Source organism: Botryllus schlosseri, chromosome 15 (genome assembly GCF_051294905.1).
Source record: "Botryllus schlosseri isolate E-star chromosome 15, Bs_hap1, whole genome shotgun sequence".
In the NCBI taxonomy this organism is placed as follows: domain Eukaryota; kingdom Metazoa; phylum Chordata; class Ascidiacea; order Stolidobranchia; family Styelidae; genus Botryllus; species Botryllus schlosseri.
In genome coordinates this window covers 17,350,972-17,364,418 of record NC_137250.1, presented here as the reverse complement: position 1 = coordinate 17,364,418, position 13,447 = coordinate 17,350,972, and the positions used below count along the sequence as shown (strand labels likewise).

Sequence of the window (13,447 nt, the reverse complement as noted above, 5' to 3'; positions counted from 1 at the left end):
ACAGTTTACAAAAATATAACCTATGATATCTATGTTTATACCAATAAGGATATGCAAAAGAAAGTGAAGCATAAACTGCTTATATTGTCAATGATACATCAAACGTACTAATTATACATACGGTGTGTTGTATACTCTTTATTCATATTTCAATATTATTTAGTTGATATGGAAGAATCCGAAGGAAATCCGAAGTAATGGAAGCGTCTGAGTTGAAACCCAAACTGAAGACCAACGTACTATTTCGTTGAGCGCGTGTCCGAACGAACGAGTGCTTGATGTGTTGTTATCGCATCTCATTGCTATATTACATTGTATATGTTGTTCGGTCCCAATCGCTTCCGCTTGGAATAAATCTTACACTGTCAGCGATGAGGAAGGATGATTTAAGTCCACCGTGATTTCAATTACGTCTAACTAAACATCGTACGACATCGTACGAATGTTATGGGAGAATCACAGTCTTGCAATTTTGTGATCAATTCGCTTGTGTGTGTCATGGTCACGATGACGGCCAGCATCGTGTACCGCACAAAAATTTGACACACCCTTCATATCACTATTTACTTCATACCGCGTTTGAAGACTGCTACTTAAAGTGTGTGATTGGTTTTGTAGACGCCGCAATGTCATCTACTTGAAACGATCAATTATTATGAATGCTGCAAATTTAAGATTCATGTTTTATTAAATCTGCTGTTCATCTCTGCTCTGCTATTTCTGTATATACGATCGCATCCATCTTGGAACGCTGCCTGAAAGAACTCATATATTTTGCTGGCAAACTGCGTCATCGCAATCAAACATGTACTGTAGGATTTACAGTAAACGGAATAACATTCCCAGTAAAAAAGTAATAAGGAAGTAAAGATATGACTACTAGCATGTTTGCTTTTCCGTCTGTATAAAATGCAGCATAAATCATACAATCAAAGGTTGTGACGCCTATTTGTATGTGCGCTCTTCAAATAACCCAAGATTCAGTGTCCTTAGTATGGGCTTGTGGGTCATCGACTTTTGTGGACAACACTAGTCTGGATCACACCTAGGTTAATCCGTAATAGTTATTTGTAACCATAATATACATTACGACGAATAGAGACAACATTTGGAGTAATCGTATCCGATTGTTTGGCATATACAGTCGATTGCTTTGTAAAATAACGGTTTCGCAACTTATTAGTTTTCTATGTCGTATTCAGTTCACTGTTCCTGGAGTATGCTATGAAGGCAGATCCCCGCGACTGGTTCCGAAAGGGCTATTTACAAATCGGCAATACTTCCAAAAATCGTTTAAGTCCACAACTTCTTATATTGTACAGTTGGCAAGCATTTAGGTCTTGATGGGTTCACCAAATATGTAATCATAATTAACGTACACACGTTACCACACCTTCGGTTTGACAAACGTGGTTCTTACTATAGGATGCAAGTTATGCCGATGACGTACGAAAACGGATGGCGCCAAAGTGTCACTTTGGGCAAGTCTCCGCTGTCCTTAATCTTATGCGGCTACCATCGCCATGACGTGACAGGTGTAAAACAGGGGTCGCCAACACAGTGCGGCCCGCTGGCAACTTTTCGAAATTTCGTAGAGGTCAAGGCCGCAAGAATACAATTTCGAAACAAAATAGGCATCACATTTAGCAACCACATTTTCAAAGCTTTACGACAGTACAACGCTGTGCTCTCTAACATAGACGATGTTGATGGTTACCACAAAACAAATAGTATTTTATACAATAACACAGAAAGTATGTCGATTGTCACTTTTGTATTGAACCATGAGCTGCGCACGATTCTTGGCAACCCGTTTCAGTTACTAAGGAATCCATTTTGGGGAGAGAGTGAGACATGGATCTGGCTGAATGACTATCACCTCACAATATTAGTGTTTTAGGGAAGCCCCGACTTGCTTTCTAATCGTCAGGGTCTTGACATTGTCTGGTAGGATTACCAAATGTCCTCCTTCAGGAGGATTTGTCCACCCCTTTTCAGGAAATCGAAGATGTCCTCCGATGACGTCTAAATGTCCTCTTTATTTTGAAATTTGGGGCAATATATAAATGATGATGCATCTTCGGCTCGGCCAATTGTTATTAGTCACTCTGTTGCATGCTAGTATTTCGTGACCTCCCATCAGGATTGTCGGTATAGAGAGGAGTTGGTATATTTGTATATGAGACGCATCATTTTCCTGTGATGTTCGCGTCTGTACTGTGGGGATCTGATTGCAAAGGGCGCTACTATATTAAGATCGAAAAATGCTGTCACATCGCGCGCAGCGCGAAGAAAATTTTCAGATTAGGTAAAATCTCTCAAGGAACCTGGAGTCAATTCGTAAAATTCAAATTGCATGTCGACGGCCGCCAACAAATACTAATTGAATTGTGTGTCCACGGCCGCACAAATTTCCTTCTACGGCCGCCGGTTGGCCACCCCTGCTGTAGATCATATCACCATACATTATCTCACCACACATCCTTGGACAATGGACATAGGTGGTAGCTTTAGCTCAAAAGCATGACGGAGTAATCATGATACTCGAACTCAATGTTACGTGCCGTGCGCGCGCACAATCAAACATGCATTGGTACAAAATGAGGCAATGGACTGTATAAAAGAGAATGTAAGCATTTGTTTGCATATTCACGTAGCAGACGCGATGACGTTAAATATTGTGTACTGGTTGAAATTCTTGAAGCGCCTCGCCTTCTATTTGTCGTTTTATATGTATAAAAGGCTGCTAATTTTGTTTGTTCTATGATCTGGTCATATATCGTTACTCGTATGCGAGTGCTTAAAACAGCCCATGTCTGATTTCTGTCTTTTCGATTCTCCATTAACGCAATCTACTGAACGAACGGCTAGAATTAACTGTATTATCATTAAATATTCAGCGGATAATAAGCTTATTCTCTGCATATTTAACATCTGCAAACAACACGCGAAAAGACGATAACCACAGCAAGGTCGCTGACTGTTCGCATGTCTGCTGTGTAAGAGCGCCAGTTCGTCTCAGATGAGTAATCTCAATTCAATCAAGTGGGTCATTAGGCATAATGGGCTCCAGGACGAACTCGCCGAAGTAATAACACGACAGTCCACAACACACATCGATCGTTGGTTAGGGCCACTATTTAGAGACGTCTATAACTGTATTCAATCGGCCAATTATCGTACTTGTGCCAATTCCGTTATTTTTTGCGAATAACAGTGTAGTTGGGATAAAGCCCCCTGTTCCGGTATGCAATGTATTAAGTCTATATGCTAGCTAACGAAACGTTCCAGGGGAAACAAAGGTATATGGATTTTAAGGACAAATTGTTTGAATACAGCCAGCGGCTCAAATTGAGTTTGAAGCCCCTGATATACAAATCGTTCCTGGCCCATAATTATCAACTTCAAGTTGCAAAAATTTGTAGACTGTGTGAGTAAAGCAACTATATTAATCTACAAGGTTCTATGTAATCTAGCAACTGCGGTCACATAGGATTCAATATGAGCAATATTTAAATCAGTTTACGCTGGATTCATTTTCTGTTTAAGAATGTGAGCCGCTTACGGTAATTTGAAAAATAGGATTTTTATGACACTATTATTCATACGCATCACTTGAAAATAGTCCTGTTGGTATATGCCAGTGGTCGGGAAACTATGGCTCGCGAGTCATGTATGGCTCTTTCGGGCATAAGATATCGCTCTTTTCGAAATTTTTATTTTTGTGCTTAATTTATCAATATTGCAGCAACTTGTTATTAAATCTTCAGCACGGCCAGTATAATGATTTTTGTCGTAGTATGAACATGTCTTCGAGAGGATAATAGTTGCGTTTTCAGTGTTTGGGGCTCTGACCTCCATTTCAAAATCCTCAAATTTAAGTTGGTGGTGGTTGGTATATTCGTTTAATAGCATTTATTATATATTCTATGATATTTACGATGAATTGCGCTATCACAGGTAAGGCATGGCCCGGTCGTGCCTCACACATGCCTTATCCGTCCTTTCACGCTATATTTTCGAACAACAAATAGACCAGTTGCGAGATTTTTGGTAGTACAAATGTTCAAAGTCTAGTAGACAGGTGAGGCACTGCCTCGCTTGCCTCCCCTGACCCCACGTCACTGAAACATCACACATTAAAGTGGGTATGTATACAGCGGCATAATGACCATGTTTGGCTCCACCTACGTATGTCATCATGGGTCCTCGCATTTAAGAATAGCATCAAGACGAACCTACGATCTTGTATAACTGAAGAAAGTATGAAATTTATATGAACAACAATTATCAACCAGACTACAATGCCATCAGGAATACCATACTACACCAAACGATGCATTAACTGTAAAAAGCGTGTAGAAAGTAGATTCATACTTTTACTGTTGTCTACGTTTGTTGGAAATGTAAATGTTAATTCTCTTAAGCTTCGAAAAATATCATATGCCTCTCAGTGCAATACAATTAAAAATATAAAACATACGAAAGATCTATCGAACTCAAATTTTCCATACTTATTTCTCAAATAAGGCAACCAAGCATGATCAGTACGAGTTTTCACAGATAAAATACGGCGCAAACGACGAATCCCATGTAGTGATTTCGAATTTGCTCTGCCTTGATGTCACGATTCTTCAATTGTGACGTAGTAGTTGATTGACATGTAGGGCTCTTTGGGAGTTAAAATGGAAAATATATTATATAGGAACACTATGTTATATATTACACTAGGAACACTATGTTATATAGGAACACTTCAATGTCCTAAAATGGAATCCTCACAATTTGGAAAAGTTATCAGGCCCGTGCCAATAGTAAGCATTGAAAGAAACGCGACCCTGCTAACACGACATCAACTAAATTTCAGAGATAAAGCAGTGCTGATCAAGTTAAATTCACGTGTCCCACATACGATCTGCGCTTCCCATTGTGCCCTCAGCAAATTTTCAAAGTATGCGTATGCAAAGAAATCAGCTGGATGGATGTCAATAAAATCCATGTATACTTGTATATAGTGTTAATTATTATCATCGCCCACAATTGGCACGCTATATCTGCAAACATTTTTTTCAAAGAACTTGTGAGAGTAGTATATAATGTAAATATTGAGGATGGTATATAAAATGCAACTCCTGTACACATTAGCAGAGTGATGCTTGTTTATCGGCAAAGTCTATAGTTACGAATACTGCATTGATCGACGTTTGAAAGATGCGGGGAATAGCTACAGTGAGTTTTTATAGCTACCAAATACTCATTTCATGTGATTTACCTAACTGCGAAATGCATTCAGGTTTTGCTACTCATGATCGCGCTCCTCCAGCTATCTTATGCTCAAGGTATGATATTTACTTCGAGTATAGCTGGGCTGGAAAATCAAACCGCAGCATTCGATATGCATTTTGATATGTTTATAAATTCAAAATGCATATATTTCTATTTGAAATCAGAGGATATGAAGCAATACATTTTTAATGCCACTTCAAAATGTTCGGCGACAATAAATATGTTCTAATTTTCTATGTTCTAATATTTTGAAATCACTATACATGACAATGGGGACTTACGAATTCCGTGCCTATTCGTTACATAAGCGTTCGATATATTAATTACGGTGGTAAATCCGCAATACACATGCAATTGTGTATCATTCGCATGCAGGAAATGTATATAGGGCACGTAAAATATCTGTACGTGTCAGTATGATTTTGGTGACTGTAGGATATTGCGCCGTTACCATAATACAAAGAAAAAAACATTCACATTGGCAACATACTCGAACCTTGATCAACCTGATTCCCGATATTACGATTAATCGATGATTTTCCCAGAATCGAAATGCAATGTTCATGTTCAAACACGCTATAGACGATACTTGTTTAGATTCGTGTGTGGGCGCCTGTTTCCAGGTAGGATCCGTAGGGAGCTGTTACTGTGATAGTCTATGTTCGCAATTTGGAAACTGCTGTTTCGACTTCGTTGATGAATGTGCGAACGCAAGTAAGTTTTATGACCACCAGCATGCTAATTTGATACAGTGATGAGCATCGGAGCGGAGTCGGAGTGGATTCGGAGCGGAGTTTTGTTGATTTTGTGACAGTCGGAGCGGAGTCGGAGTTTACTACAGATATTTTTTCGGAGAATTTCGGAGTATTGTAACTTTTGTCTCCGATATCTTTGGATAGGTCCAACCAGAATACACTCTTGATTGTGATTACAAACCAAAACACAGACAGTTGACACCTTGTAAAGTTGTAATATGACGGGTAACCATATTATCACATTAATTTAGTAAAACACATTACTAAGTGTACCATGCTTGGGACTGTTTCGGATACTTGACGAGATTCATCGGAGTATCTCGGAGTCTGGGCTTGAGCTCTTCGGAGTCGGAGGGAGTTTTCCTCAGACACTAAAGTTGTCGGAGGGATTCGGAGTCTCGAAAAGCACTATCCGCTCATCACTGATTTGATATCACTACAAATTTTGAGCAATTATGACAGCTCAGTGGTCACAGCAGGTATGGTTTCGACGGATTTGACTGAAAAGAAACCAGTCGCTGGTATATGTAGGGTTGCATTTAAAACCAAGATCAATTTAAAACAAACATGTTTAAAACGAGGCCCTTGTTCAAAACATTTTTTATTGATCTTTTTGTTGTTGTTGTTGTTGCTGTTGTTTTTTAAGCCACGACGTTAGGAATATACAATTGTGACGCCATAATGGATTTACATTGACAATTGAAAATATAGTGTAAATATAGCTCCATTGATGAAATATCTACGTATACTATCTGTTGAACCAACTACTTTGAGGTTTCCAAGTCTCCGATATCGTATACGTCGGCTACATCGGGTGGTAATGATCCGTAGGCTCATACAACATGCTTTTGGAAAGTATTTACACAATTATGGCATAATGATGCAACTTTTTAAAAGGTCTTTGTTTAAAACATTGTTTAAAACATGTTTTAAGCAAAGTGTTTTAAACAACCATTTGTTTTAAATGCAACCCTACTGGTTTGCAATGGCATTACCGGTCCAAACCAGCTTAAATGGATTGTAGTAGGAAGGAGTCCGGCGTAAGTCTTCATCCAAATCTTTGTGTGGACAACTAGGAAATCGATTCACTGCGGTCACCCCACGATCGGGAGAAGAAAAATTGTCTCCCTCATAGTAAAACTGTAATTTGGGGGGTGGCTACGGCGACAGCATCCTCCATTTTAAGTGCTATAAACGAAGTTATGTTGGTGATTGCAGCTTTGTGCGAAAATCGGTGTTGGGCAAGTTATCAGTCGGATTTGGAATGTCAATGCAACGACAGGTGTGCGTCTTACGGTAACTGCTGCGAGGACTTTTATGACGAATGCTTGCCAGGTAGGGTCTATCAGTGGGGTTCGTAAAGTATTGGTCGCGAAGGTTATAATTTTGGGTCGCGACGGCTCGCTATATTCCGCTGAAATATTCAATGGTGCAATTGGGGATGACACATTGTTCTTCCTGGGTTTTCATAATCCGAATTTTTGTGAACAACTGTTAATCGAATGCAATGCTCGGACTGGTTCCGAAAATCTAAATATTAACAACGACAATACTCCATGATGCTGTCGAATTGATATGTGTGGAAGAAGTGCACGTCTTGGTATGTAGCCCCAGGAACCTAGATCTCTGCAGCGTTCGCAGGGATCAGATTTCAGCTGTTCACAGCCCATGAGAGGGAGACTACTTATCTCAACTATTTAATTACTTACTTGAGTATAATTCACTACTTCTGCTTCTACTTCTACTTGATTAAGTTTTAGGATGCTTTTAAAAGGACTACTTCTACTCGTACCTGAGTAGATTTTTGCTTCAATGCTTCTACTTCTACTTGAGTGCTTTCTTGACTACTTCGAGTATAAGTTAATAAAATATATCTCACTAACGCTCGATCGCTCCCGTCGTAGGTTTTCGCTCCCCAATTGCCCCCATTTGATATTTCGTCCCTTGTTTCTCAAAATCGCCCACCGGGTGCCGACATCGCCCAAGTTGGGAGCCGCTGTTCTAATCTATAATTTCCGGTAGCCGCCCCTGCAAACCCGTTAATTCTGAAATCGGAAAAGGTGAATTTTGTGGTAACAATCAGCCTGCAAATTATAGGGTCGTGCGCCGATAGCTGCGGGGTACGCAGTACCAATTTTACGTGTCAGTGCGACGGCACCTGTACAGCAGAGAGTGATTGCTGCGAAGATTTTTTCGACACTTGCACGACAGAAGGTAACAATTGAACTTCAATCTTTGAAGAGATGTTGGCGTTCTACACTCTCAGCGAATAGAGCGTATATCTACAGCCAAAGGGTGGTACACTCAATCAGATCCTGTCGCGGTTATCAATCCTACGTCTCAATGTGTAAACTGTAGACCTTTCTACGTCAGTTGGATTAGAATGTTATGTTTGATTTATACCGTTGTGTAAGTCCGAGGTAAATTCTGGATTGTGTGACACGGGTGTATTGTATATGCATATCCGTTTATCACGAGTGGTTCTTGGATATGAATACACATATTTTCCTCAGAGAGTGTACCATCGTATCACAGGCGATGTTTTGGTGTACGCCCTGCCAAAATACTACATATTCAATATGAAGTTAGACCATATGTAGGCCTCCTTATCCGCGTTGCAATCGATAAATATATTATCAGAATATATCCAGCAGTGATTACAATTCACCGGTAACGCCAACACAAAAGTGAGCAAACTTCATTTTCCGAACTCGACTCCTGAAATACCCGACTCTCGTAAACTAGGTCCCACATTTTGCGTTATTCGCGGTCTTATTGGGTATTTCAAGCTGAAAGAGGAGGACAAATTGACGGAAAGGAAGACATCCGGGCGAAGGGGGTCACACAATAGTGGGCCAACTTCATTTTCTCGAATTAAGGTAGAATCCGGTAGTAAACCGATCACGCCACTTTCGGTAGGAAACCGAAAGACAAAAATCGACTCCTGCTACCCCGTCAGATTCATTGTCCTATGTCTGCAACAAAATCCACTAGCAGCACATTGGAGCGTTTGTTTAAATTAGGGCAGGTATTTCGACGATTGTTGTAGACGTCGTAACAAAAGTGCAATTGGTATAGCGAGGAGGCTGAAGAGTACTTCGCATTCGTCAGGCAGTTTCGATGACCATTCCCCATTCTTTCAGACTCGTGCGAAAATCTGTGTGGTGCCAGCTATGACGGATCCAGATCGTGTCAATGCACAAGCGACTGCGAAGACTACGGGAATTGCTGCGATGATTTCAAGGAATTTTGTCCAGGAAGTATACGCACTCTTCCACAAATTGCCAACAGTTTTGAAACGAGCCGACCATTACGTTTGCAGTCGAATCCGAGTATTCGTGTTTCAATCAATGCGGGGTGACGCGCAGCAAATGTAACTGTCATGATGAATGTATCGACGAAGGCACCTGCTGCACGGACTACGTGCAATCTTGCAAAAGTAGGTTGGAACATATTTAGCTCTTCGGTAAGCTTAATCCGACGTTTTACAGGCGTATTGAACTGAAGGTCACTATAATATTCCTATACCTTGCAACTTGCAATGCACCAGATGCATTTGATTGATACTCCAACCACTCACAGACCCACCATAGAGGATGTCATGAAAACGGCTTTGAAAAAGCTTGTTATGATGGAATAAGTACTTTATACATGACCTACTGATTATTGATAATCCGTATAACTGCACACTGTAAATCTACATTTACAACACTGATTAACACAAATACATTATGAAAATTACGCTAACGTCCGGCTGATTGGTCCATATACTTGAAGTATTCCGCCGCATTCGTAGTATATAAGACTATACGCTATCGAGACCATAATTTGATGAGTTGCGTAATGGTTCCACGAACGGTCAAAGGTTCAAAATCGGTGCTCAAATAATAATATATCGTATGCAATGCTTGCAATGAGTTATGAATGCTGATATCATCACCCATCAGTTCTATAAACCGTCATAATATAATACCGAATGGGGTCTTGGCTGATATTCTGATTTATGATTCGTCGCATGGGGCATTGGGATCGAAGAGCCTATTTCCAGTGACGGGTCGACATAGCATTTATAGTTGTAGTCGAATAACCGCATATCCTTTGTCCTGGAATAAACAGAACAAAAACATTCAGATAATTACTGTGAGTTTAAGGCGGACGATAGTGCGTGGATATAAAGGCACATGCTTAGGTTGGATGTACCCATGTCTTCAGACGGAACATCGTGGCTAGAAGATGAATGCACGCCCGAAGATGAAATGGTGTGTCCGGAAGGGTAAGTATTATGCAATCCTTCAAGTCCAGTGCAATCATTGGGAACATATACTCTATTCAGATTTGACATCCCGCCAATTATATTGTTTTCAATGGACGGATTCCGAAATTCCTATCTGTATCGCGATATCACTCCAAACCTCTGGAAATTAGGTAACAAAATTTTTGTGATATATTGCATTTGATTAACTGCAAGCAAGTGAATCGATTAGCGCCACAACACGAATGTGATGGCATATATGCATGTATATTGTATATGTTTGACACAAGCAAGAGGTGATCAAAGTGTTCGACGATGATTAATGTAGGCGCTGAAGTAATCCTTGTATTACACTCTTTCACAAGTAAAAGTAACAATATAAAAGACATGGTGATACTTAGTAGACGTCGCAAACGAGACATCTCAGAAGTACTGAACCAGGTAGTTCCTAATCAGGGACAGGCAACATACGGCTCGCGGGTGATTTTGAGCGGTCCACAGATAGTTTCCGGTCGTACATGATAATGTGGCGCCCGGCCACAGTCCGCCGCAGTCCCCCACTACCTGCTTATTACGTCAAATGATATTGAATATAGGTTATTCTTTAGCGTGTGTGTGTGTGAGTAGAGTGTGAGAGTGGAGCTTACGCGTGAGTTCGTCAACACGAGAAGTCTTGCATTGCCGTCATTTACGCATGTCCTCAACGGTAATGAATTGATGTCTTGGTAAATTTGGAAAAAATACCAACCCTCGTTTGTATACAATACATCATACCAGGGATGCATAACATAAGGCCTGTGGTCACAGACTGCGGCAATTCTCCATTACTTCCTCAATACGTCAAATTATACCGACTGTAGGTTATTCGTTCTTTTTTTTCGGCATAAATAATAATTATTTTTAGTTCTTCCTTAGTTATTTGTTTTCTTAGTGTGCGACATGCTGCCAGAGTTCAAAGAACATGTTCACAACTTTAGTCGACCACAGATGTTTAATGGACTTCAACAGCTATTGAAATACATTACATTAATAAATTCATTGAATACTGTTTTGGTTTCTATGCTTCAAACTTAAAATTTACGCTACATTCGAATAATCCTTGTATAGGTGGATGAATACGCGTTTAATGTATTGATTCAGGAATTTGGCCCACTAAGTGCTTCATTTCCCCATATCCGGCCCGCCGACTGGAGGTGCCCGCCCCTGTTCTGAGGTAGATATTACCGAGTCTTCGTATCCTTTTGCAATATGCCTCTTCGCGACCTGACTCGTACGTGTGATGAAAACTTAGATAGAATCTACTTTCTAATCGACAAAATTCCGAGTATGAAAAGTATGTAGGCCTAGATATGCTTCAAAATGTGTTGTAGAAGTGGAAGGTGATCTACAGACATAGCGGCGTTGACAAAAGCTATTTACTGCTAGAAAAGTAAACTGAACTGATGGTCAGTGGTCAACCTTGTATAACGTTCTTATACAATTTCATATAACACTACACCCGCATCTTATTCTTATACAACTAGCAGATTAAACTAAAAATTTTTGTAGGCACACTCATACTTAACCGATGACTGTATGACCTATTGAGTTATTGGAAGCAGGACAATGACGATTTAACAAATTTATTCATTTCCGTCAATATCATATGTTAACTTTCCAGCTTCCTGTGGAGTCCACGCACCGTTCGTGCGATCTGTCTACCCGACTAAGACCTTTCCTAACCATTACAGCATTGCAACGGTAAGCCCCTGCTATGCCGATATATACGACAGATGAAATTGATAATGGTGCGAAATTGATAGCCGAAGACGTATAGCTGGGATATGCATTACATATAGTTTGGGTAAAGTTGAATTAATTCAACAACTACCTATAACAAGGCTCTTCGTTATGACTACGTAATCACGCCGAAGCCTCAAAGCTGATTTTCTTGCGGAACAGTGCGATAGCCCATCCGCAAAAATAAATAATTATATCAGTATTACATCGTCACCATAGCACCAATGATAGGAAAAGCGGACGTCAAATTGGCCACCCTCAAAACTTACAAGCCAGTGGAGCGAAGGAAAATTTTGAATTATCAACCGATGATATCAGCGACTTATCAATAACGGAATGAAGGCGCACAGCAGACACAAGGGCGCCGCGAGATTTATTCATCACCTTTCAAAAATTAACCCCGCTTCCAAGTATTGAGGTGTTGGCATATTGTGTAACACCAGCTGTATTGCAATAGTGCAGTATATCAAATCGCACATGAATCGATGTTCTAAAAGAGAGGTCGCCGAACCCTGCATCAATCAGTAATCAAAACGCAAAACGCGAAACTCGAGACTCATTACAAGTAGGGCATGTGTCAATATTATGTTGGAAAACGCATCAAACAATGCGATACGAAGAAATTAACGTCAACCGTATAGAGCGCTTGAATTACGAATAGCACAACGCTCAATGCGCTGAGTCTTACTCTTGGATTGGTTGGTGCTCCTACAATCAATATATTTATGCGCACAAAAATGGTAAGATATCTTTCCATAGGCAGAGGTAGTCAACTAGTCAGCGTTTGTACTCCGGTAGAAGTAGAAGTAGCGTCGTAAATTCCTACTCAATTACGAATACAAGTAGTCATTTCTCAGACATATCAAAAGATTGCGCGTAACATAAATCGGTCAAATGCAAAGCTCCCATTACATTCGTCACTTTACGAACGAAATCAAAAGTGGCAATTCATTAACTTGCCGATCAAATTCCAATTATACAAATCAGTGTCCATATTTTTGATACAAATGGGTTGGGTATCATCGGGTCGAATAGTGTCCCAGCTGTACCGTAACATGATGGTTTCGATTACGTCGTGATTTATTTTGTTTAGCCTTCACGTTTTAAGTGTTTATTCTAAGATTCTAAATGGCTACGTCAGATCTCTGAGAACACGTTGTTGGCAGTTGTAGTCGAAGTCCGTAATTTCATTACATTTTTATGTTGAAATTTTATGCGGGCCGAAGTCTGTCTGCATAGCCTGCTTTCCTTGCCCTTATTACATGGTTTCAATAGTGTTAGGGGGTAGTAAGACAAAATTCTATTGCCTCAATGCAATCACGGACTGGAGGGAGCCATAGCAATATGATATAAATTTATAGAATATCCGTGACGG

The 13,447-nt window shown here is 40.2% G+C and overlaps 1 protein-coding gene across 1 annotated transcript in view; it reads left to right on the top strand.

Moving 5' to 3' along the window:
- LOC145457336 (venom phosphodiesterase 2-like) overlaps positions 1 to 13,447 on the top strand; it is a 40,948-nt gene that overhangs the window by 11,292 nt on the left and 16,209 nt on the right. Inside the window, exons 10-16 of the mRNA XM_080335527.1 lie at positions 7,260 to 7,376; positions 8,139 to 8,255; positions 9,185 to 9,301; positions 9,364 to 9,480; positions 10,254 to 10,314; positions 10,375 to 10,466; positions 11,954 to 12,033. Coding sequence (XP_080191653.1) covers positions 7,260 to 7,376; positions 8,139 to 8,255; positions 9,185 to 9,301; positions 9,364 to 9,480; positions 10,254 to 10,314; positions 10,375 to 10,466; positions 11,954 to 12,033 — 701 coding nt within the window. The remainder of the gene's footprint in view (positions 1 to 7,259; positions 7,377 to 8,138; positions 8,256 to 9,184; positions 9,302 to 9,363; positions 9,481 to 10,253; positions 10,315 to 10,374; positions 10,467 to 11,953; positions 12,034 to 13,447) is intronic.